General features: G+C 41.2%; 1 protein-coding gene across 1 annotated transcript; it reads right to left on the reverse strand.

Annotated features, from left to right (window-relative positions):
* Positions 1-2,266: 2,266 nt before the first annotated feature.
* Positions 2,267-25,356, reverse strand: arhgef33 (Rho guanine nucleotide exchange factor (GEF) 33). The gene is made up of 17 exons (XM_049600470.1): positions 25,222-25,356; positions 20,755-20,801; positions 18,156-18,320; positions 17,648-17,769; positions 17,333-17,478; positions 17,047-17,184; positions 14,656-14,782; positions 13,201-13,333; positions 8,533-8,640; positions 8,093-8,185; positions 6,849-7,018; positions 6,666-6,755; positions 6,390-6,559; positions 5,517-5,977; positions 5,207-5,431; positions 4,843-4,985; positions 2,267-4,523 (listed from the first exon to the last, which is right to left on the reverse strand). The coding sequence occupies exons 1-17, from the start codon at positions 25,271-25,273 to the stop codon at positions 4,394-4,396; spliced, it is 2,520 nt and encodes an 839-aa protein (XP_049456427.1). The 5' UTR covers positions 25,274-25,356; the 3' UTR covers positions 2,267-4,393.
* Positions 25,357-26,774: the final 1,418 nt, after the last annotated feature.

Raw genomic sequence — 26,774 nt, forward strand, 5'->3', positions numbered from 1 at the left:
CACTATCATTCTTAATTTCTATTTCCCTTTTCAATCGACTGTTTTTATTGTTTTAAATAGTGTCTTGTTGCTTTTAATCTCTGTAAAGCACTTTGAACTACCTTGTGTTGAATTGTGCTATACAAATAAACTTGCCTTGCCTTGCCTTGCCTAACACACCTTTGTGCACATATTCACTTTTCCACCAGCTGTGCTACAAATATCCCCTGCTGCTCATCCTTCTGTATCTTTTTTCAAATTATCTTGACCACAGTCCCATTTTCATAGTTATAATACCAATACCAAAATTAATTTCAGTGTTTATGTAAATACTGAAAATGTTTTTTACTACTTTTGAGGGATCACAGCAGTCAGTGTAATAAGAATAACTTTACTAATCCCCGAAAAGAAAATTTCAAAGAAGTCTGTAAGATCATCTATTTAACAAAGAATTATTAAGTCTGATGGCTGTGGGTATAAAAGAGAGTGGGTGTGTGTGAGAAATAAACTCAATCAACAATAGAGCTTTTTCTTTATTAAAATATATTAATAAATTTATTAATATGCTATACTGTTTTGTATTGTGTATATTGTGTTTATACGGTGTATATATATACGTGTGTGTGTATATCTATCTATCTCCCACTCTGGGGTTGAGGTGAATAAAATAACTGTGTTGTGATCTAAATAACATGCTGTTGCTATCTGCAGAAAGTATTAAAGCATGAAATCCCGCATTTTTAATGTACGAAAGCATCCTGTATCATAACTACATGTGTGCCGTTTGTAACAAACCAAACCGCGTGAAAATCAGTTGAAAATTCAGCAAGTTATTCTATTTTACTTGTGCATACAGCTATGTCTATGCTTCTACCTACTTCTATTCATTCTTCTTCTTCTATTACTACTTCTTCTACTACTACTTCTGCTTTTTCTTCTACAACTAATTATTCTTCCACTACTACTTCTTCTACTACTACTACTTCTTCTTCTTCTTCTAGTATTCTAATTGTTTGACCAGCACTGTAGCTCAAAACCTTCTCACATGTGACTCCTTAAAACTAAATTAAGCTGTCCATTGTGGCCTTAGTTGTTAGGGTTTTTGTTTCTTCTTTTTTTTTTTAAGATAGTTGTGTTGGTCAGGAGGTGAAACTCAACAGCCATACTGAGCTGTTTGTGTTTATACCATGTGTTAGCATGCTAACAGGAAATCTAAGATGGTGAATGTCAAGCCCGAGGTCTTGGTGTACTCATGGACTCAGACCTGGATTTTGATAGCCACAAAGTCAGCCTACTATCACCTTAATAACATATCAAGGATGAAAGGACTTATGTGTCAGCAGGATTTGTAAAAAGTTGTCCATGCACTTATCTCCAGCAGACTTCACTACTGTAACAATGTCTTTACAGGTGTCCCTAAAAAATCAATTGGATATCTGCAGCTGATTCAGAACGCTGCTGCTCGAGAAAGTGAATCACATCATTGCTCATGTTTTATACAGTTTACTTAATACACTGACCTGTGTTTTTCTTTTTACCGATGCATACTTCTATATTGCTTTGTGTTTTTTTCCTACTGATGCTTCCTGTTTGCACTCTGTCCTTCTGCTGCTGTAATGTTGCAAATGTCCCCGCTGTGGGAAGAATAAAGGATTGTCTTATCTCTTATCTTACATCTGGGACAAACTGGAAAACTGGACCCTCAGTTTGAGAACCAGTGCCCTGAAGAAGTGACTGTTTCTCTGAACAGACTGTAAGCTCCCTTGTCTGATGTTCAGTGAAAGAGCTTAATGTTGTGGCCACTTCATAGATGTTAAGAGAGGGGACTAGTTCAAAAGCTGTACAACAATAAGCTGAAGTGTTTTACTGTTTGTGTATTTAATATTCACTGAGGCATTGTGGGACACGATTATGTTTCTTTTCTTTGAGCTAACAGGTTCTGGCCTGCAGGAGGCAGACGTTCTAATAAGGACTGAGGAATCTGCAGCCTGTTAAATGTGAGTAACAATATATTGTGAAAGAATATGTAAATGTTTTGTGAGTGAAGGTTTCAATAAAATTGTCAAATGAATCACAATTAGTGTTGCTGATAAAAGACTTGAACTTTAAAACAATCTATCTGTTGATAGCTAGAATGATAACCTATTTATAACAACTCAAGTCCATTTTAAATCTCTAGTTGTATCGCCAGTGATTCTCAGAGGGGCTCCAGCATAGGAAAAGAGACGTCATGTCATGTTTTAATAACCCAGTGATCCAAAGAAAAACAACCAGCTGAGCAACATAATGAATCTTTAACGTGCACCTTTACTGAACATTCTTAATGTCTCCTGATTGTCACATTCATCTCTTAGAAAACTGTTCAGTGCATAGACATAACTGTCACAGAGACATTTAATATTTTGTTTTTTAAACAAAATGCACAAAATAACATCATCTTAATGTTTGTTCTCCTGAGTATATGCACAATATGATAATTTCTGATTATGGTTTAGCACATTAAGCAGACTGGTAGAAAGATGAACTGAAGTGAAGCCTGTACAGATGAGTGTCAGAGTCTGATGAAGTGGTGAAATAGTTACTGAATAATTAGGAACAGCACCCATGTTGAAAAACAAAGAGGGAACAGTATTGAACTTTGAACCAGGGCTGGCACAAAACCAGATTCTCACTACACCATTATCGCGCCCAACAGATTTCACAATAGATGTTATCGTGAAATCTATAGAAAAATGTGTTTAAAAAAATGTGCTATTGGTCAAATATATCTTCAACTTTGTTTTTTGTGTGTTCTGTCACTTTTTTGGCAAATTAATTTTGGTACACTCAAATTACGAGTCTGAAACCGTGACGAACGTGTCCGTTGAAGAATGATTTTTTTTATCTATTTTTTTCTGAGCGCCGAGAGTTGAAAAATGTTGGATTTTGGGTAAAACTCTGCGCTCGTCACTGTTACTTTTTACCCAGCTGTCCAATCACCGTGGAGGAGGGGCGGGACAAATGCCACAAAGACCAGCCGTCACATTTTACATGTACAAGAGCTGAACAACAAAAACAGTGGATGAGAAATCTGTTAATATACTGTATATATATTAATATGTGTTTCCTCCCATGAACCCATAATGACTGAGGGGGGTGTCTATCTTCTCTCCCTACGTGCTTCAGCCTTCCCTTCCTCCAGAGCAAGTACTCCACCGCAGTGGTTCCCAACTGGTCCATCCACAGGGTCCAGATCTCTCCTTAATCATCAGTTCAAGATCCACACAGTTTAACACATTCAGCATCATACTTGCGTTTGTCCATGTTGTCGAGCCAGTTTGCTGTCTCTGTTAAGAAGCTGTGAGTTATTCAGTAATTCACTCACTCTACAGCAGCAAAATAAAAGCTCTGTGTCAGAAATTCACAGCAATTCAAACTAAGGTGTGATTTTTACAAGCTTGACATGTGCTCGAGTCACTCAACCCTCTGTTGGACCGTGAGCCACCAGCTGGGAACCACTGCTCTATTGTGTGCCAACATTTTTACTTCCGCATGTATTCTGTATCATAACAACCAGACACTACCAAAGCATCTCAGCTGAAAAAACGATGCACTAAGATGGGCGTCTCTGGAGGAACACCTGGCAATTTCAGCTGGGAAAAACACTTTGGTGAACACGAGGCCTCACCGTCACGAAAGAGCAATTTGTGAACATATTGTGAAGATAAAAAAAGGCAACCAGATGGCGTTGGGGGAGGGAAACCAAGAGAGAGCAAAAAGGAACAGAATTATTTACATGATATCAAAATGTAATTTTCAAATATCACGGTTACTGTCAATATAATATAAATAATATACTTTAAACACTTAAAAAGAGTTTCTAAATTAGGTTTGCACTGATTTGAAAGTTGGGTGCAAATAAAACACCTTCACAAAAAAAAAAAGAAAAGAGTTTGTTGTCAGAAAACTGTGAAGAAACTGGAGGTAGAGCAGAGCTATTTACAGCATGGGCATGGACTGTGTCAAACTACGCTCTCTAGTGGTCACGTTTGTAAGCACATCATTTCCAAAAAGTTCAGCTGGTCTTTGACTGCACAGTCACATTTAATTCTAAAATGACTCCAAACTAATGCAGCCTAATCTAGACCACATTGCTGCCTTCCTGTGTCATTTTGGTGGGAGTACTCAGCCAAATTTCAACCATAAGTGCTGTTTTGTTATAAATGGCGTCCGCAGCAGCGCAGCCATGTCAAGTGCTTTCCTTCAGTATGAAGGCCAGGGGCAGAACTTTTGTCTTTTAAATATAAATCACATCATAGTTGGAAATGATGAGATGAAAAGTTGCTTAGCTAAATAGCTTAAACCTGTACAGCAGTTCTAAAAAAGACAACCTCATATTGTACTTCTTCAGTTTTTATGTACCCTCAATCTGTGTTCATACAGCTGTGCCACGGTTTAACTCCAGATGTGTCAGTCTGGGATTTTTCCCCGGTGTCTCGTGTTCGCCGTTGTTTTGGTTGTCTGGTGTTTTCTCGCCTCCCCTCTCCTTCTTCTCATCAGAGCTCCTGTTAGAAAGAAACAGCACGGGGTAAAGTTAACTGTTCCAAGTCAGAGTGTCCATGTTCTTCCATCTTTTTTCTATCTTCAAGAAATTCTTGACAGCATTCATTTGCTCTCAAAGCAGCTACAGTATCAAGCCATTCATGTTCATATTTTCAGTCTTACTGTAGTGACTAACCCTATGCTTTAGCCACTACTGGTTGCTAATTGGCCGAATTGTTTGGACATGTACCCAGAAAATGACTCCCAATCTTTACCAATGCTGTATATCATCAGTCGTTCATCCGTATGTCCGTATAACTTCCAAAAAGTTTCAAAGCTTACTTCTTCTTGAAGAGTTTCTTGAACGAGCTTCTGAAGCCTCCTTTGTCCTGCTTCCTGCCCCTCTCGCTGAAGGGGGTGTGGTTATTCTCCTCTGTCCCCGCTCTCCACTTTGGCTCGTCGCCCCACGACTGGAACCCGGAGTCCTGGTGGGGTTGAACACAATTAGGTTTGATGACATGTGGTACCATTCATAGTGTTTCTGTCTCCTAAAGACAGTGACTGCCGTATGTACAGTTAAGAAAAGGATCGAGGGTGTTGCTCGATTTTAAATGTCCTTGCACTGACCAATCAATGACTATTGATTGGTACAAACAGCTTTCAGGTAAAAATATATTGATTCGTTGACATATTTGCTGAAACCCACAATGCTGAGCAGCCCATGAAGATCATCGCCCTGTTTTTCGATGTCCCCTCTGTTCCCCAGGGGGCTGTGGACCTTATGGGACGGGGTGGAGCACCCTTTGCTGCCCTTACTGCCCTGGCGCTCCAGCTTTGCATGGCTGCCCAGTCCCAATCTTTGGAGGTGGTCTGACAGAGGACCACTATCCACACTACTCACTGTGTTGTCCATCTGCAGGCCGTTCAGTGACTGGACAGAAGACAAGACATATACATTAATTTTTACACAATTATTTGATAATCTTTGTCTGAACTTAAAGCACACACAAGCTCACCTTGCTCTTACGCTGGCTGGCCTGAAGGGGGCGATGCTGATTGCGGCGCATCATCACAGCTTCATCGGGAGATACGCACCCGCGGTTGGGCAGTTTGCTGTAACCATTCCCATGGCTGCCTCCATTGCCGAAGACATCACGAGTTGTAGGCACATTGGCTGCCATAGTGTGATGAGACGCTGATGGCGCTTTGGGACACTTCACAAAGGCGATGTCGATGGAGGAATCTGAAGAAGCACTGGAGCAGCGATCGAACATGGAGACATCATGAATGGAGCCTCTGTCCTCTTCATAGAGGCTCTCCATCCCTGGGGGGTCTGGGGGGAGAAGGAACTCTCCGAGAGCATCCGCTAGAGCAGACCCCGGTTGAACCTGACGGAAGTCTGCAGGTCTGGAGGGCAGATGATGCTGGTATGACATGGACCTCTCAGATCCCTCAGTCTCTGGGATACTGCCAAGACCTGAAGGCCAAAGATTGGTTGACTGGTTAACCAATGGGGCAACAACCACAAAAGCATTTAAAGGGATAGTTTGGATCTTTTGAAATTGGGTTATATGAGGTACTTATTCATAGTCAGGAAATGCTGAACAAAGAACATGCTGTCATAGAGAGGGTCAAAACACAATGAATCTTACAAATAGGGAAAACAATGCACACTTTCAGACAGTCTCGCACTTGATTTTTCAGATATTGTTTTCAGACACTGTTCGACAATCTGACAGGCACTTCATTTTATGCGTACTGACGCCTCCCAAGATCAGCCTATTAAAACTCACACCATTCCTGTCAATGCCCAGAGTATAGTGTATAATCAAACAGAGACCACAGAGGGTCATCTGTTACAGTAATCAGAAGCTTCTGTGAGCACAGACCTGATGGTTTGTGGTTCAGCTCATGGTTGAAGAACGGGACGTGGGCGGGCCACTCTGCGTCATAACAGTGAGGGTCATGATCCTTTTCCCGATCCCAGTCCTGGAACCGATGCGACTGGATTTGCTCCAGGAGACGCTGCTTGCTCCGCTTCACCTGGTTGGCATGTTCTCTGTGCGGGGAAGAGAATTCATATCAACAGCTCTGATAAACCCACGATGTGCTACCTGGTTAGCAACAAATAAGAGACATGGTGGTTACGAATGTAGAATACTCACAACGTGGCACTGTTACACGGGTACGGTGAGCCGATGTTGTTCGCTTGAATCCCACCTTCCATTGTCTTTAACAGCTGTTTCATGGTCGACCTGCAGCACACAGCAGAACACAGTGAGGATATGTCTCGTTAAACCTCTGAAGCATGCATGTAACGTTACGTTTTGCAGAGTGGTAATCCTGACCTCTTCACCTCCTTGCGGTTGTGCATCAGAAGCTCCTGGTTGTGCATCAGAAGCTCCTGGTTGTGCTGGAGGAGGTGGTGGTACTGAGCCGTGAAGGACCTGAACTGCTGGATGCACACCAGCAGCAGGTAGTAGTCCGGGTGCTCTGCGTCTGTCTGCCTCAGAAGCCCCTGAGCACAGAGAGGTATTTAACTTATATAAGTTCACAAGTCTTTGAGCAGATGCTGTCTACAGACTCATTACAGTCGCCAGAGGAAAATGTTGGCATTGTACCATGGATATGTTACATTTGTATGTTGTAGATGTATCATGTTGTTTCTGACGTGCCATAGTTCTGATAACATGTATATAAACTGACTGTAGAGGTGGCGGGGAAGACAGCTGATTAACTGTTTATGGCAACTGGAAAAAAAGGGGTAACACATGGATACATGCGCATATGTGGCTGCAGCTGTTGTGAATCCGCGCCCGTTAGTATTTCTCTTTTATTTATTTAACCAGGAAAACCTCTTGAAATCTCTTTTTCAAGAGTGGCCAAGACAGGCAGCAACACACAAAACAACAAAATACAGAATAAAAAAATAAAGCTCTAAAATAAGCCATTTAAAACACAAAATGAGATTACTAGTAAGTAAGTAAATTTTATTCATATAGCACTTCTCACAGAGAGGATTCACAAAGTGCTTCACAAGATAAAATACAAAAAATACAATAACAGAAACAATGCAAAAATACACAAAAACAAATAAAAAGTAAAGTGCAGCAAAATACAGAGATGATACAATGGACAATTAATGGAACGCATGCCTAAACATATGTGTTTTTAACTGCTTTTTAAAAATGTCCACGGAAGAGGCCGCTCTCAGCTCATGAGGTAGTGCATTCCACCATTTCGGTGCAACAGCCTTAAAGGCTCTGTCACCTTTTGTCTTTAATCTTGTGTGAGGGACAGTACTACAAATACAAGCCAAAATGTATGTTTATATAAACTAGAAGTGAACCATAAAAACGCAAAAAAGGGCAACTATACGTGATCACAAAGACCAGCTAAGACACACCGTGACATTGGCGTATAGAAGATTGTGCACAAAATTCTGCAACAGTGCTTTGAAACGGCCGAGAGGAACCAGAGAGTGCAACTTTAAGCATTATTGCTGTATGTATGACGTGAAAAATGAAATGTCCTGTATGAAGATTGAGCTTGAATTGATGGTGTGTGGCATTGTAAAGTGTGTCAGTCTAACCTGTAGCAGCACAAGGTACTCAGGGATCCTCTGAACCGGCTGGAGGAGCAGAGTGTGGAGTGAGGGTCTGGATTCATCACCCATTATTTCACTCTGATAGAAGCAACATGCGGCCAGTCAGAGCAAAAAGGGAAGCACAGGTCGACCAGTCAGTGACTTTCTTCTGTATCTGTAGCTACTGTACACAAACAGGGCTTAATATTTAGTTTTTGGATCACCAGCTAAAGCGGCAACTACAGTAAGTCACCAGCTACTTAAACATATGTCTCAGAATCACAGGGATGCTGGAGTTCTCTGGTGTGAGTCCTTCTCTGTCTTTTCATCCCCTTCACTCATCATCACATCCTGTCCTGTCTGCCCTGTTACACTCTCTAATGTTATACAGTAACATGTCCTCCCTGTCACATTACTTCCTGTCCTGATCTCTCTGTTTGTGTTACCTCCAGGAAGGCAGAAGATTTCACGGAGCTGGAGGCGAGCATGGTGACGACTGACAGACAGTCTGGAAGCTCCTTCAGGTACGACACGTAGAAGTTCAAGAAGTCACTCTGTGGGGAGGAAGAGAGAGATGCTGTCTGAGTTTGTTCATGCACCATCCACACATGTCCACTTCCTGTCCTCCCTTCACTGTCAGAAAAGAGTTTGACGAACATAAAGAAGGTTAATATAAACTTCCAGCTGTTCTTCAGGTTAAAGGTACACTATGCAGGACTTTCTTACAAAAACAATGTATATACTCGTACAAAAATATCCCTCTCAATCATCACTTATGACCACTAGAAGTGTGTAGCAATGTATTTATCTGCAGAGAAATCTCTTTCCCTGGAAATACTGTTTGCTGACGATCCCTGCATTGTCTGCCTTTAAGCATTTCTAGCATTTTTCAGCATTTTCTTTACTAACTTAGAGCAATTCACTAATTTATTTCATGACGCTCTTTGTTTGTTGAGGTGAGATGTTTCAGAAACCCCACCAGCACAATCTATAATTTTCAGGCCTCCCTATAATTCACATTATACATACAGGACATACAACACACTACACAAATAAAATGCCTATGAAAATATTTTTGAGTAAAAAAACATTTTAAAAACTTACAAAAGTGCAATGAAAGTATGATGCCATATTTTTACAAAATCTAAACTTTGATAAGCTATCGTCAGTGTCAGATCTGTGGCCTTCACAGATATTTGCAGGTGGAGCTAAAGGTCGATAAAGTTTAAGCTGAGAAGGTAAATTATTAGCAAAAATTAAATATTTCAAACAGGATAGCAGCTTCTTGTTACTTCGTTGAACTGTGTACCACCAACACATTCTCACTCCGACCTTGTTACATATCAACATTTGGTCATGGACTTTCCATGTCAACATACGATGTACAAGGTACCCTGGGTGTGTTGGTTGTTGACGTTCTGGGACGCCGTGTCAAGTTCTGCCTGTTACACGCATTGTCTCCTTTCAAAATACACTTCTGTTTTCACAGGAAATTACACTGTACATACAGTCTCTTTCAAAATAAACTCACTACGTTGGTACAACACTGCAAATTGACGGGGGTTTTTTTTTCGTTCAACAACAAAAACATGTGGTTAGGTTCAGGAAAAAAGAACATGGTTTGGCTTTAGAATCTTACGAAACCCGAACACCGCTCTCCCAGGTCAAAGTCCATGTTTGTTGGACCCATCCACCACTCCTGTCCAGTATAAGCAGTATAAACCAAAGCACAAGTATAAATGCTCACACTGGCGTAGGCCATGTGTGTAAGCTACGGTGTAGGTTCCACATGGAGCTGACGCACAAGTATAAATCCCAACAGCAACTGGCCATGTATCATGCTGACATTAAAGGAGGGCTTTTTTCATCTGTGTCTGACGCTGCAACTCAGTGCCTTGGCGCCGGATTTCGACGGCTTCAGAGTGAGACTGGGTTGGTAATACATATTATATAACTGATATTGTATGAATGTCAAATATATTAACTTAAATATAGGATTAGGGAAGGAAAAAAATGTCAAATAAAACTAAACTTTTGCACCACATGGATCGTCCTCTCTGGTGTGAGCTCAGTCCACTTGTGTTTGCGTTCTGCTTGTAGTTGGAGGATTTCTTTCATTCTTTTTATTTCTTTCCTTCCTCAAGCTCTGAGTTTCCGAGCTAGGACCCATAATGCATTGTAACCCTGCCTTTACTTTTTCTAAATAGGTAGGTGTTCCTTCCAATTACCTAATTTCCCCCCATTTATTCCGAGCCAATCAGCCACACATTGGCGTTAATAGAATGGACTCATTAGCTTCAGTGTGTTGGATCTAATTTTTTGGCTGTCAGCAGGGTTCTGGTCGCCACTAGCACCTTCCTAATATTACAAAACACTTCTTGTTTTTAACTCTCGTTGAAGTTTTTTAAATACTTTAAATCTGCACATGTCCCTGGAGCATTTTGTTTTTCACACTGCTAACATTATAGTGGCAAACTGAAGTCCTAATTCACCCTTTTAAAATATTAAAATCCTCACATAGGCATCACCATTCAGTGACTATAGAAAACCTGCAGGGGGTTGCGTCTGAGACTAGTATCATTTTGCCATCAGTAATTTTGTACAGTGATCACAAGAACCACTGTTGTCTTTGTACTACATCTGTTTTCCAGCTCTCAACATGGCTCTGCTGGAATTTGACATTTCATTTCATGTCCGTCACGGCTGCCAAAGTGATTCAGATTCATTATGAATGGGCCGTCACAAGACCAAACCTTTGACCCCCCCCCCCCCCCCCTACATTAAAAAGTCTGGAACAGCACTGTGTGCTGTGAATGGCAAGTTTTTGATTAACAAGCGAGTAAACTGGGGGCTCCCAATCTTTTGACGGCTATTATATGGTTATTCAAATATCCACAGAAATACCAGATATATCCTACATTCATAGGCATGGACTTCACGGGGGTGCAGTTTTTAGAGTACGGCATTTGTCCCCTTGTTAAAACATGAAAGTATCAGAGAACTTTATTTGAAGAAATTAAGACATTTCCATCATAAACTGATGCATGCAAATTCACCAGAAAGCAGAAAATTAAGTGTGTGATGCCAAAAAACTTTCTGGTGCACAACCCCCAACCCTTCTGTTTCATATGTGTCCACTCAAGTGTAAAAAAAACAAAAACCCTCACCCTTGCCTACATTCTGGAGATTTTCAGATTTGGTTCTGGTTGTAACTGTGCCAGCATCAACAAAGAGCTCATTCAGCTCTGTGGTCACTTCAAAGGCTGTGGTTTGTGGTGGTGGTGGTGGTGCTGGATTTAATTGAATTATACCAAAAGATTCCTTGAAATATTTTGTCCACAGCGGTCAAAATATGACAAAATGGAGCGACGAAGTGCAAACAAGCGGAATGCTCTATTACAAATGCAGACACAGAGTGCTTACAAACGGATCAGGCTGAGTTCCTTACTCAAGACAAAGCAGCTTTATAGGTAAAATGGAATAACCCCTCGCTATAATAGAAAAGGTAAATGTTCATTGCCTGCAGGTGGGACAGGTGTCAAGACTTTTGAGGTTTTTACTTTACAAGCCAGTACATGGTGTATAGATATATCTACATCCACAAAATTGTCAGGAGAAAAATAATCTGGTGATATCTTAAGTGCTACATTGTAGGCAACTGGACTTGCTTGAGTTTCTTGAAGACGTTTCACCTCTCACCCAAGAGGCTTCTTCAGTTTGAATAAGCCCTGTGTCCACCGAAGACTTTCGGTATGGTACCTTTGGAACCAAGAGTAACCCTTCAGACATGGTACCTAGACCCTTGATCCGCTCTTTCATGTGGGGGGATTGTTGTCACTCACTGCTCCGTCCAGCACTCACTAGCTATGTTTCCATCAGCCTGTTTAGATGCACATCTAGAAGTATCGCATCGGAAAATTATGATGGAAACACCAAAATTCAAATTAAAATCCCCTGGACTAAAATACGCTCACTTTAGCCGGGTTTTGGTTGATTCGGAAAAAATGTCGATTTGCAAAATGGGGGATGGAAACAGTTATGTTTGAATTAACTCTGACGTAGCGCACCTCTCTCCATGGTGATATCCACACTCCGGGTCGGGAAGGCAGTAATGCATTTACAAGCTGGTTGCCAACCGCCAGAAAAGAAGAATGCGAGACTTCTTTTGTTTCCGGTTCTGCGGAAAACTCGTGTGAGTTTGTAGTTTTCACCAAAGTCCGTACATTTAATGGAAACATACAGGATTCGTATTTCTTTTAATGCGTTTCCCAGTGATTTGAATCACTTTTGGATGGAAACATAGCCACAGTATGGAGGATGGCACAGAACAGTCCCATTGGTACCATCCACAACTTTTCGTGGGTGGGCATGTGTGTGTCTTTCACCTCAGTGTAGGTGTGAACCTTAGAGTCATCAAAATCACATGTGAAGTGTTGGCCCACTCCGCCATCTTATGTGTCATTCGGGTTTGATAGGTCCAGGTGTGAATGGGTGTTAAGCCGTGTGGGGAGGGAACCTAAGACTGCATTGTAGGTGGGTGACACAGCAAGTGGTGTCGTAGGCCACCTCCTCTGTTTAACGATGCTTGTTCAAATTTGACATAGGTGGCTTCTTTCACGCCTCCTTCAAACCATCTTCCTTCTCTGGGCAAGATGTGCACATTGCTGTCCTCGAAGGAGTGTGCCTTCTCCTTTAGATGTAAGTGGAGTCTTGACCTGAGGAGCTGGCTCTCCATGTGCTTGTGGAGTAATTGGTTTGTTTCACCAGTCTGTACATTCCTGGCTGCACTTAACTACATACACAACATTGCTCTGCTTTTGCCTGAGTGTTTTGTCCTTAAGGTGAACAAGCTTCTGCGTCAGTGTGTTATGATGTTATGAGAATCTTCACCAACATCTTCTGGTGAAATGCCTCCAATATTATGTGGCAGTAGAACAGCGTGGATACTTAACAAGCAAAAAATAAGAGCCAAATATTGTTTGAAGAAGCCAGTGTCAGTTAGAAAAGATGATTATCTATCTCAGTACAGTTTAGTGGTGGAGAGCACACAGGTTCTCTTACTGGTAGTTTATACAGAGTACTTTATGTATTCAGATTCTGTGTCTGTGGTTTACCTCTTTGCTGGTGAGTCTCATGAACACGTCACCCATGATGCCTTGCCACTGGCACTTGAGCACACGTTCCTGGAGAGTATGGAGGAGCTCAAGGTGCTGCTGGATCAGAAACCTCAGAGTGCTCGGAAATGGACTAAAGACAGCGAGAAAGAACAAAGAGGAGAGAAAATGTTCTTTGTTGTATAAAACCAGACATGGCATAAGATTTTAAAATGAGAATGAAACATGCTCTGAAAGATCTGGGTGCTTTAATTTACTTTTATTTCACAGATAAGAAACAATAAATTGTGAAGACAGTAATGCCTCCACAAAATAGCATTTTAAGTCTTGTGTGTGATTTATCCTGGCTTCATATGAGCAGGGGAAATCTCCGCTAGTCGCTAGGCTAATTTATACAATGTAAAATGCCATAGGCTTGTGCTAATAACGTTAGCATGTTGTATTTGTTTGGAAAACGTGTTTAGTGTTGACAGTTGTTTTGTCAGTGAATCTTGTGAGCTGTAATGGAGTCAGATTTTGAAATGTTACCTTTATTACATGTTGCTGTTGTCCCTGGCTTCATATAAGAGGAAAAGTCTGCTAGCTGCTAGGCTAATTATACAATGTGAAATGCCATAGGCTTGTGCTAATAATGTTAGCATGTTGTTATTTATGTGGAAAATGTGTCCAGATAAAGACAAGTGTTTGTCTGTGAATGCTGCGAGTTATAGTGAAGCTGATTTGTGTACTTGTGTTTGAAACTGTCTCTATTAAGGCATGTTTAATGTGTGTTTAACGTGTGTTTTGGGTGTGTTAAATCAACTAAACTTCACAGCACTTCACAGAAACCTCCACCACCACCACTAGTGTTTTCCTTCATGGTTGTGTCTTGTAATGAACTAAACTTTCTTAAAGTTATTGTGCCATCTTATGTGTCAGACATTTGGCAGCAGGTAAATCAAATTAAAACAAATGCAATCATCGACAACTAGTTCAGCATTTGCACCTTTTCATTGGTGCCTTTGGTTATAGGGAACACGTGTGCTGACGCTGGCGCAGTGATCACATTAACCACCGTCTCACTGGAGTTCGTAGCCTGCTTTTATTTGATTAGTTTATTTCCTGTCATCCCACACTGTAAACTCTGAAATTAGATCAGTAGCTGCTCCCGGAATAAATCTGAGTGTTAATCTGTGTGTGTTTATGAGGATATTCGTCAGAGACAAAGATAGAAATGACTGTGACATTTATTGAATTTCATGCCTTCGAGGTCTTTTCTACATCAGATAAGGCTGGAGATATCTGGGTCATTCTGCATTTCCAAAGGTTGTGTGTGTCTCTTATTAAATGTACATGCTGAAATGAAATGTTGATATTATCTTTTAAGGTGTGTTATCGATATGCATGTAAGACTTTCATACGTTGACCCCTTTTATCAACCTGAACTCAGCTGTCTTTGTGTGTTCGCAGGCTTACCGCTTGTCCTTAGAGGTGAGAGCTTCTGATCCATTAAAGGAGATGTTGGCCTTCAGTAACAGAGACAGGTGGGACACATAAACTCTCTCTGACTCCAGCAGCTCCAGAGCCACTCTCTGTCTCTTATCTGCAAACACACACACAAACACAGTGTAAATCTAATTTATATTGAGTCACATAAAAGTCATCTGTAGTTTATTTATTCTTCTTGTTTCTCAGACTGACATCCAGTGGTTTTGTGATATGAGCTTGGGATTATGTCATCTGTTTTTTTTGCCACTGGTGCAGCCATCTGTTCAAATCAAAGGAGAAGTTTGACATTTTGGGAAAATATGCGTATTCCCTTAGATGGAAAGATCGACACAAGTTTCATGTGTGCGTTCAACGTCAAGCTGGAGCCAGGAGACAGTTAGCTTAGCTTAGCTTAGCTTAGCTTAGCACGAAGACTAGAAACAGAGGGAACCAGCTAGCCTGGCTCTATCCCAATGTAACCAAATCCACCTATTAGTACCTCTAAGATTCTCGACAAGACGAGTTGAAAGAGGCGACAACTTACAATGTGCCGTTCTGCAACATTCTGAATCACCATATCACACCAATGTAACTAGATGAAACGGTGTATCATCTCTATGCAACAGCTCTCTGTACTTCTGTTCTGATTTGCAGCTTTTCGGGTTCACTTTGTGGCTGAATATAATTTGTGGCTTCCTAAAATATGAATGAGGATAGTGATAGTGAGATACTGGCTACAGCTGCAGTTGTAGTAGCCTAGTGATGAAACAGCAAAAACCAGAAACAAAATGAGCATCAGATGGACTGGAAGCACATAGAGCGAGCAGTACTGTCCGACACTGGTAGGCTGACCAAACGTCTTCTTTTGCCCGGACATGTCCACTTTTCACATCCTGTCCGGGGCGTCCGGGGGATGTTTATAAATTGATGATAATGTCCGGTTTTCCTTGTGTGTATGTGTGTGTGTGCGTAATCCCCGAAAGGCTGCTTTATCGGCGGATCTCCAACACTCACAACGAGGAAGCAGCGGACACCCGCAGCACAGCATTATTTTAAGCTTCCAAGATGCCAAAGCACAAGTGCAGCTTCACAGATGAACTGCAGAAAAAATTCCCAACTTACCGTCCCGACCCGGTCGGGATATATGGGAGGCTGAGTGCACTGTGTGCAAAGCTGGCACATATGATTCTGTGTCTAATAAAGGTGCCGGGGAGCTCAAAGTTGGATTTTCTAATACAGAAGAGGTATTACTTAGAACATTATTTCATATTATTTATTTATTTATTTGTCCAGTAAGACTTGAAAAGATAGCTATTATTTTACAAGTTGATTTTTCTGATACAGAAGAGACATTATTTATATCATTATTTCATTCCAGAGATTTTACATTTATTTTACATTTACATTTATTTTTGCACAATTGAAACTTGTAAAAAGATTATTATTTAAGGCATAATAAAAGCAAGCTGAGTAACCTCTGAGGAGCCTGTCTAAATTTCTGTCTTTGAGAGATATTATTTTGTAATATAACTGAATTTTCTATCCATACATATAAACTTTAAATATATTAAAATTATAAGGCATCATTGAGTAAACTGCGAGTATCATTTAAGTAGGCTATCTCGTGGCCGGGGTGAGTGTCCTCTTTTTTGGAAGTCAAAATATGGTCACCCTAGACACTGGCACACGTGAGGATGCAACAGAGGGCTCGGCGGGGACGGCACACCTGCAGCAGCAAGGAAACACACGTCTGTGGTCACTTTGACTCAAGGTGACGAGCTTTATGTTCTAAAACCAGCCTACGGCAGTGTGACCAGCTGAGTTGCAGGTGACACCATCAGCCAGCTTTACTCAAGCTCAGACAGCCAGTTCATATCACTGCAACGTTCTAAAATGGTTTCGTCTTGCTGCGAATCTTTGGTCTGAGTTGGGCTTAAAGCTCACTAATTAACACATCATATCTTGTGTGTTAAATCGGTATAAAACCAAAGTTTGAAAATAACACAATGTGCTTTTACATTCACTATTTCTTGACTGGGTGTAGTGACTTCCTGGAGCTTCCTCTTGTTGACTGGCAACCTAATGGTTTTTACACTTTGTGTGTTTGGACTTTATTACCTTGGATGAGGGTAGGCTAGCTGTTTCCCCTTGTTTCCAGTCTTTATGCTAAGCTAACTTAACTGACTGTTGACTGTGGCCTTGTATTTAATGAACAGATGTTATATTGATATTGATATTTTTATCGAACTATTTGCAAGACAGCGAAGAGGACAATTTCCCAAAATGAATGAGTGAGTATTGTCTGTGTGGATTAGTGAGCAAACTGTGAGTAGTAGTATTATCATTAGTTGCATTAACACATGTGTTTTTATTTCTTACTGTTTTCAGTGGAGCTGTTGGCTGCCTCTGTGTCGTCTCTGCTGCTCTTCCTCTCTCCCCACGCTGGAGATTTGGATGGACACCCTCTCTGCTGCTGCTGCTGCTGCTGCTGCTGAGCCTCCTGCTCAGAGGTAGAGGCTGCAACACACACACACACACACACACACACACACACACATACACACAAAGATGTGACTAATTGGCTCTTATCGGTCTGTCATCTCATTTTCCTCACTTCCTTCTAGCTAAGTAGTTAGACATGACTGACAGTCGCACATAGACTCACTCTGTGTCGATGTGTTGCTCCTCTGTGGTGACCCGCTGTTTGGCAGACTGGAAAAGAAGTGCTGAATGACACTGAGGTCTGCCTGGCTGGGCATACAGATGTGTTCATCCCCTGATGCTGACAGCAAATCTGCCTTGGAGCCCTTTCTGCTTTGGGATAAATCAGCAGCAGGAGAAGTAACATAAGTTAAAAACTTTATTTACCAAGTTATACAACACAGTAAAGCTCAACGGCACTTTACTGGCATAAGCAGGCATGCTAGAGGTAACTGTATTTTTTTGGATGAAACATTTGTGTGTGTATCAGCAGCCCTACCTGTGTGGAACAGATATGAGATCTTTGGTGTTTTCTGACTGCAGCAGTTCAATCTTCTTCTGCACCTCCCTCTGTCTGCTGGACACATCCTTTATGTGGAACAACACCACGTTCAGCTCCTCCTGAAAGCAGATTATACCAAGGAACTGCATTAGTGTCACTGCATGTGAACTGATGAGACTGACAGTGTCTGGGTTGTATTTTACACCGTGATATACCACACGCATGTGTAAGTGATGTGTTGGTGTCTGCGTAGATAATGTAATAAACCCGAAACAGTAAACTCACACAGATGTTACAACATGAGCTGCACAGAGGAAGCTACATGTCTGTCAGTATGTCTGAAGTAAGTCATCTGAAAGAGCTGCCCTCTGCCTAATCACTGAAATTAGTTTACGGTTCAAGTCAGATGCTCTAAATTATATTACAGTGGCCTCTCCACCTCACCAAGAATAGACTCTATGTGTATGTGTATGTGTGTGTTTTCACTGTGTAGCATCTCCAGCACCTTGAAAGTGTTGAGCGAGTTCTTGAGGCCCATTATCCTATCATCCACATCAGTCTGATGCGCCTGGAGCTTCTCCTCCAGGCTGTTGTCCCTCTGGCGCAGCTCGCACAGCTCCGTCAAAGCAGTATGAAGCCCCTCGCGCAGCTCTGTCACCAGGCCCTGCAGCTGCGTCACAAGAAGCGGAAGAGGAATACGTAATGTTGTCCGTGGCGTGTTTTGGGGTGTTGATTGCTTCAAATGAAAAGAGGAAGAATAATTTAAAGGATTCAAATTTGATGTATTGCACTGGGTTACGGCTCTGTGCAGTTGACATTTGGTCATGGACTTTCCACGTCCAGATATGACGTCCAAGGTGCCCTGGAGGTGTTGGTTGTTGACGTTCTTGGACGCCGTGTCAAGTTCTGTCTGTTGCATGCATTGTCTTCTTTCAAAATATACTTCCATCTGTACAACAACGCAAATGGACTTTTGTTTTTCCTTCAACAACAAAAGCACACTGCTCTCTCAGGTGAAAGTCCTGGGTTTGTTGGACCCATCCACTACCTGTCCTGCCCGCCCCAGTCGGACTTTCGCTGCCTTAACTTTTGTCCTTGGCCTGCCACGTTTCCCCCTGACAACACCGATTGCCATTAAACTATAACAGCGACTGGCCACGTATCATTCATTGGTTTCTGACGCTGCAAATGACTGCCCAAGCTCTGGGTTTTGACGACTTCAGAGTAAGACCAGGCTCGACATGTATGACAAGGACAAAAAACAATATGTGTGAACGAACAACAAACTCATAACGTTCATAAAGTTGAAATATTTATAAAGTGTATAACTCATGATAACCAACAAAAGGATCAAATTTGAAAAAGTCGAAACTTTGCACCAATGATCACGATCTAATACAGTTCTTTGGTGATTTTGCTGCTGTTTCTTGAGTTGTCGAAATATTTGCTTGACCTCTTTCAAGTTCTGCATGATTTTGTTTATTTGTTTAGTTCTTTTACGGCGATAAATCCTCACATTTAATCTATCAATGTGTTAAATTCCTCTGTAAGGATCCCTCTGTGGGATCTTTATGGGGTTTTCGTTTTTATTTTGGTTTTGGTGCATCTTAACTCGGGTTTTCTCAGACTTCTTTTAGATTAGAGACCATTTCCGTAAACAGCCCATCCCTTCATCATACACAATCCTACTTTTTTTAACAAATGCCATTTCTCATCTCTTCTCACTGATATTCTTTTAGCAGTCGACTCTTTATCCACCTCCCTTTTTCTCTGCATTTTTTCATTAATAGCTGATTGAATTTATTCAGCAGGGATAACTGAATCAACTCATGGGAATGAGAACATAACACGGGTGGAAGCAGCTCTCTCTCGTCCCGTCTTTGCATCTCTCTGTTGCTCGCTCTCAGTCATGTGAAAGGCATCAGGCAGCAGACTGAATAGAGCATCTGTCTTGTTTGCCTCCTGCTTTCCTTCCTTTTTGATGCTATCAGCATATGACAGGGCTACTGTGCTGCCTTACACTTGGGGGGGTTGCAGATCTAAAGAGCCACGACGGTATGAATTCCCCATAAACCTCATTGTTCATGAGGATATAATGTGAGAATCATACTGGTCTCACTCATGACTCCATTTGAGAACAGTAGTATTTAATTTCTTGCAGCTTTTGTTAGTTATGGTAGCTTTTTCATAGCAACCTTTTATGGCAGCTAGTAAAGTTAACCTCCAGGCTAAAAGGCCAAAGTTTACTACACTGATTTACAAGAGGTCAAGTGCACAAAGATCACATCATATGGTCAAAACTTAAGAGTTTTCCCATGAAAAATTGCAAAGTAAATGTTATTCTATTGGCTAATAAACTATATTTAGAGCTTTACAGTAAGGGCAGTATAAGCACTGAGAGCTTCTCATGAAAATAGACAGAATGAACATAAAACAGACCTGATTAATGAAATCATAGAATGGTAAAACTATAAATCATAAATCAGGTTTTTTAAAAAGAGTTGAAGCTTGAAGCGTAAATAGAAAGAGTTTAATACCTGTATCAGGAAAGTCAGAGCTAGTTAAAGGCTAAAGTGAACAGATAAGTTTTTAGCCGGCTTCCCTGATATCTATGGGTAATGTGTTCCATAGATTTTGGGCGTAATTGACAAAGGCTGCATCTCTGATCTTCTTCTGGGTGTTTCTGGAAATCCAATAAACCAACAGCAGCTGATCGCAGTGTTCTTGGAGGCAAATAGCCCATGTAGGGTTTTGTAACCATGGAGGAGGAGCTTGAAATCGATAGTAAATGTAACAGGAAGTCAGTGCAGAGCAGCTAGGACTGACCTGATGTGCTCTCTCCTGTAGTTTAGTTAGAGCAGCCAGCACAAATTCCCAAAACACTTGTAGCATATGGAAGAGTGATATTGTAGAAAGGTTTAGACCTCTGCTCCTGACAGTTGGAGGGAAAGTTTTAATGACAACAGAAGAGCCTCTGGCCTCCAATCAAAGGGAGTCGTAAGTTTGTCACCTTCACAAGGTGTATCGGAGTTTGCTTATAAAATAATGACAGTTATTGGTGCTTGTTCTTATAACGTCACCCTACACGGAGAGCTCTTGATTACCTGAACAATCTCTACGTCAGTCTCCTCTGCCACATTTTCTTCTGTAACTAAAAGAAAAAAACAAAAAACTCAGTTAGCAGCCAGCACAGCAACAGTTAGTAGTGACTTGTTCAAAGCTTGGCTAATGATGTGTTAATTAAACATAAAAATGGAGAAAATGTAATTTCACATTACGCTGGCTTGACTGGCATCAGAGGTGGAAACTTCCACTGTGAACAATGAACTTTACTGTTGTCACAAGAAAATCTTAATATCCGTTTCTTAAAATCTTGACAGAATTCTAAATCTTAAACTCAGAACAGAAACCACAACAGAGATGTTATAAGGACTTATCTGACTCCAGAATTATCGATGCTACCCAAAATTTAATTAGCACATGGATGAAAAGACTTTCCATAGACTTAAACTGGGAAAGAGACTTCTATAAATTAGTGGATACACTTTTTTGTGCGTCACAGCCCCCGCAAAATGACTAGTTATGCTATAGGGATTTAAGCCATTTGGTAACATTAAAAGTCTAGAAGAGCTGGCCGATTAAATCCTTTTTTATCCCCATTCAAGTTGGCGAAGGAGGGCGGCATGGTGGTGCAGTGGTTGGCATTGTTGCCTCACAGCAAGAGGGTTTCTGGTTTGAACCCACGGTGGGGCTCCAGGTATTCCGGCTTCCTCCCACAGTCCCTGCCTCTCGCCCAGTGTCAGCTGGGATAGGCTCCAGCCCCCCTGTGACCCCTAACGGGATAAGTGGTTATGGAAAATGAATGAATGAATCAAGTTAGTGAAGGACTACACCAGAAGTAAGTCATTTGGATGCCCTAAGTCTCTTGTGTGCTTGCTCTAGGGGCCCCACAATGCAAAAGATCCAGATAATTTCATACCACATAAGTCTTGGCTTCATGCCCCACTGAGCAACTTTCATAGGAATGAACAGGGGCCCCAGTTCCAACGCTGTATCCAGCTATACTGTATATCTTACCTGCTCTGTATGTAGATATAAACGGTTCATTCTAAGGCAACGAAAACACAACGATTCTTAGTTTCAGGTGGTAATACGCCAATGAAAACATGATTAGAAATATTAGATTCCCTTTCTGCCAATGAATCCCCCTAAATCCTACACACTGGGCCTTTAAACTGCAAAGCTTTTTAACTCTCAGGAATAAATGTCAATTCTAGGTGTATATACCTTAAATTCAACCGCAACATTATGAGTCATATAAATGAGACACAATTTAATCTGCACTGAACTGCCTTTTCAATCATAACATAACACATGAACAAAAGATATTTAAATCTATCCAAAACATTGACATACAGTATTATATACCACCTGTCCTACCACCTAACAGATTACAGTTACGGCCTTAAGTGATGTCATGTTTTTATCAAAGCAGAATAATAAGTCTGGTCTGCGAGACTGATTTTATGCCACAGACGTTGAGGTCAGAACAGTAAGGTTTCAGAGTGCTTCAGCAGTCATGTGAAAGTGCCACACGTGCCAGTCCTGAGAAGAGAAATTCATCCAACGGGCATCGTTTCAGTGTCCCTTCACCCCTTACATGTCGATCGTCCTATGACTTGTGGCAACCGTAAGTCTCTAAGTCTTCTATTCATTGCAAGTGGAGCAGCTCTGGGAAGTGCCTCCTGATGAAATCACTGATTTCTGGCCGCTGGAGAAAAGTGCTGCACGAGGAGCTGATATTCATGATGTTTTATTTCTTTTAACGGCAGCACAGTCTGGGACAGTTAACTGTCTGTATAAAAGCACAAAGCTCCTGTTTGTTGTGAGAATGTCAGAGATCAACGCTGCTGTTAACATTGCTCAGGGTCATCTGAAATACGTACTTTACATGTATTATCATGCATAATTGATCAGGCCCGTAGGCACAATGCATCACATCTGTACTGCGTAATATTTCTCCACTGTGATGGATCAGAAGAAGGACTGAACAGTATCCAACGGTCCTACAACATGGACATTTCCTCTGACAGCTTCACTTTGTGCTGTCGGCCTCAGTTGAGACAATTCAGAAAAAGTTGGTGTCAAGATGTCAATGTTAAATTATACTGTCCCAGAGTGACCTCAAGCTAAAAGATAAGAGTGGTTAGATCTTTACCACAGGGAAACCAAGAGGATGTGGTTCTGTGATTGGAGCACAGACAGGAAAACACATGATGCTCCTCACAGTTCTTATAATTTATTTAAATCAATTAAACAACAACATCACCACTAATAGTATGTCATTATACAATGGTAAGGCACATGTAGCCTACATGGAATCCAGTAAATGCTATTGTGTGAAGGGTTCGGGCACTCTTTTGCATTTATAAATGCTGATTAGCCTTTTAAATACACTGGTTGTGGTGTTTCTCCTGGAACAATAAGGTTCAAAGTTTAATTACAGACTATAATTATTTCCTATTGAGCCAGATCAGGGCTGGCAATCTGCACCTCTGGAGCCGCATGTGGCTCTTTAGTCCCTCCCAGTTGGATCCCTGTGGCTTTGACGTAAAATTATATGGAAATGAATAACGCTTATTTTTTAACATTCAGAATTTCATTTGTCATTGTTGTAGGCCTAAAGTGATTACTGCATTCTACAACTGTAAAAATGTGTAGCTTATATATCAAATTAAAACACTTTATAACATTTCATCAACTAAAATGTGTGTCATACGTCTCAGCCTGCCTTTTTTTTTTTTTTAAAGATATTTTTTGGAGCATTATGCCTTTAATGGACAGGACAGCAAGTGTGACAGAGGGAGAGAGAGAGGGGATGGCATGCAGCAAAGGGCCACAGACTGGAGTCAAACCCGGGCCGCTGCGGCAACAGCCTTGTACATGGGGCGCCTGCTCTACCCATTAAGTCACCGACGCCCCCATATGGCCTGCCTTTTCCTCTAAATTTTGATGAACTTCAGCAGCGGTGGTTAGCCTGGCGTCTCTTTAGCAAGGCTAGCTTTGGATTCAAAATCCAAAAAAGGTAAAGTCTTGGGGTAAAATAGAGGATTTGTCATGTGTAGACAGATCCATTTGCTTTTACCACCAACACTGCAAAGCTAAAGTACTTAATAATTACAAATAGCCCACTGCAGAGTGGCCACCTTGTCCTACATTATATTAATGAATGCTCATTAAGACCTCTTTGCAATGCTGATGGGTTAATTTAGACTTAACAGGCTTTTTATTTCTCTTTTTGGCAAGTAATGGCTCTCTTAATGGTTAAAGTTGCTGACCACTAAGCTAGACAGACAAATCAGCTGGGTCAATATGATTGGTGGATATTAGATTATTACAGATATATCTGTATCAGTGTATAGGCTATGTTGGATGATAAGTAGCAAGTAATTGCAGTACAGAAATGTCAGAGATATTTTTGGGACTTTTTTTATCCACCAAAGAAAACTGATGAGATTAAATGTCCCACTTAAAAAAGAAAAATTAAGGGATTCTTATCAAAAATGCAGGTGAATGTTGTGTTTATGAAAAAAACTAAACATCGGGTGATATGTTGTTGATGGATTTCTGTAACCCTCAAATAATATCAGCTCCTTATGAGCTCCTGAATTTTATTGTTTTCCCAGTTTGCAGACATTTACAGCCACTGTTCTTCTTCTTTGAGTTAACCACTAACTGCTAATGGCTACTTTTAAATCTCCCACCATGGGTCACAGACATAATACATGTCACACCCATCCCGCCCTTGGTGTCGTCCTGCTGGCTGTCCTGTTAACACGTCTACAGTGTCAGCGCTGTTGGCACCTCTCATGGCAGCTTAAAGGTGGGAGCACTCTGTCCCGCACATTTTGTGATTGCACCTTACGACACCACAAGGTGGCATAATGGCGTGATATTCCCGTCTTGAACGGGCAGTGTAGAAGGGGCTATAGTTTTCAACTAGCCTATATACTTCAACAGCATGATACAATTTTGAAATTCAGTTATGACATTTTTTGTGTGCTACCTCAGGATTTTAAGTTCTCAGTCATGAGAAATAGCCTGATAGCATCATTAAACCAATGAAGCTTTCTTGGGCGAAAGCTGTTGCATTTCAAATCATTCACAGCCATTCAAGAAAAAACTGTCTGAACATTGTACATGAGATCACTGCAGATATACAGTAGATATGTTCTCAGTCAAGACGACTCTTTGGTACCTTACGTTAAACGAAAGCTTGAGCTTTCTTCAAGGAAAATCATTTTGACTGGTTTGTATCAATCTGTCAAAGCAGATGCAACAATCAAATGTGAAAGTCGAATATTTTTTGCTCTTTCTCTGTTATATGTCATTGCAGTCAATCAGTTGAAGATGTCACTTTGGGATCTTGGAATTTGTGATGCTGACATTTTATAAACTTATCAGTTCATTGATTACTGAGAGACATAATTAACTGAGTTACAGCACAAACCAGAAACTGTTCCTCCATCTGATTAAAAGTTGCAGCTCATGTTTTTTGACACTTGTTTTACCTTTTGGCACATCTTCTGTCTGATCCTCTGTTTCATCTTTTTCATTATCCATATTAAGGTATCCTGTCAGGTCCGGTCCAATCTAGTTCGTAGCTGTCCAGTTCTGAAGTCCTTATCCAGCTCAAAATGACTTCAGTCCGCTCCTCTGACTTGCTCTTCTCCTCTGAATAACCCTATCCTCTGCTGTGATCACTCACTTTCTCTCTTCCAAAGCATGTGAGTCCTATGATTTCCCTTTTGAACAAAAAGGCCCTTGTCTTCAGAGAGTAGAGGGACAGAAGGGAACGATCAGGAGGAGAGAGACAGACATGTAACAGCCATATACTGTTGCTAACTGGAGGCACGACCGGTTCTTCATAAGTATGGTTTACACAGCAGCAATGATCAGAGTAAACTTGAAATGGAAAATACAGTTATTGCAGTATGAACAAGTGAACTAGCTGATTGCACTCCTCTGCAGTGGATGATTTCACAGTCGGCCAGTTTCAATGAAGTTTCAAAGCCTGTTTCAGTGTCAAATAAGTAAATGGATGTGACAGTATGTGTTGGTGGATGTGTCACTAGGACACATGGATGTTTCTTTAACTAGATTAATTTATTCGACTTGCTCAAGCTGTGACATGTTTGTACGTGTGTAAAGTAACATACAGAGAGAGCTACCGCTACCAAACATCATCAGTGAGTGTTTCTTTGGCACTTTGGGGCATTATAACAAGCTGTGCACACAACAATTATTGCTTTATGACGTTAGTGTGGTGAACATGTTAGCAAACAGTTCCCAATTTCCACATTCAACATCAATGTGGTGTTGTGCTGACCAAGTGGAAACCTCCAAGGCTGAAAAATAAACCCAGTGCATAAGTACCATAAACTGCAGTTCCGCTAATGGCCACTTGAGGCTGGCTCCAGAAGCCAGTCGATCCCCATAGACCCCCATGTTTAAATGCCCCACATTTACAGCAGATATAAACATGTTCACAGTCTGGTACAAAAACTGCTTTTGTCTCTGTAGCTAATTTCAATATTCATGACTAGTGTTTGGAGGTAACGTTGAATATAACTCACCTGTTTAAATGTTATTAAGGCTTAAAGTTATGCATAATTAAGTGACTGGCTGTCGGCGAAGCATCGCTACAGTCTATGATTGAGATCCACCCCTCGTTCCTCCACAGCTCTACCCCCTCATCCAAGTATGGTCACCTCTGGCTCGAGAAAACCAAGATGGTGACAGCCAAAATGTCAAACGTAAGACTTCGCCAGAATAAAGCGCTGGCCCTGTACCTTCCTGCAAACCATAGATATATTACATTTGTACATTTCATTCATAACATATCAACATTTATGAAGTGACATAATTTAAATGAGTTGAGTTTCTCATGAGAAGGACGGGATGTTGGACGGTATGAAACCTGGGCGACATGGCTGCCAAGCAGGCGGCCGAGCAACAGACCATTGTATGAGAGGGGGGTGTTAGGCGAGCGGCTGAGGAAGGGGGCAGAGTGAAGATTGTCCCCTTCTCCACACTTTGACTTATTTTATCCTACTTGGTTCTA

This window comes from Epinephelus fuscoguttatus, linkage group LG16 (genome assembly GCF_011397635.1).
Source record: "Epinephelus fuscoguttatus linkage group LG16, E.fuscoguttatus.final_Chr_v1".
NCBI lineage: Eukaryota > Metazoa > Chordata > Actinopteri > Perciformes > Serranidae > Epinephelus > Epinephelus fuscoguttatus.

What these genes read in the sequence shown, in the direction of transcription:
- arhgef33 (XM_049600470.1), bottom strand. Translation starts at nt 25,273, where the DNA reads ATGGATAATGAAAAAGATGAAACAGAGGATCAGACAGAAGATGTGCCA. An exon ending in CTGACGTAGAGATTGTTCAG is followed by an intron (nt 18,321 to 20,754) that starts GTAATCAAGAGC and finishes CTTGTGACGCAG; the next exon opens with CTGCAGGGCCTGGTGACAGA. An exon ending in AGTACCTTGTGCTGCTACAG is followed by an intron (nt 7,019 to 8,092) that starts GTTAGACTGACA and finishes CTCTGTGCTCAG; the next exon opens with GGGCTTCTGAGGCAGACAGA.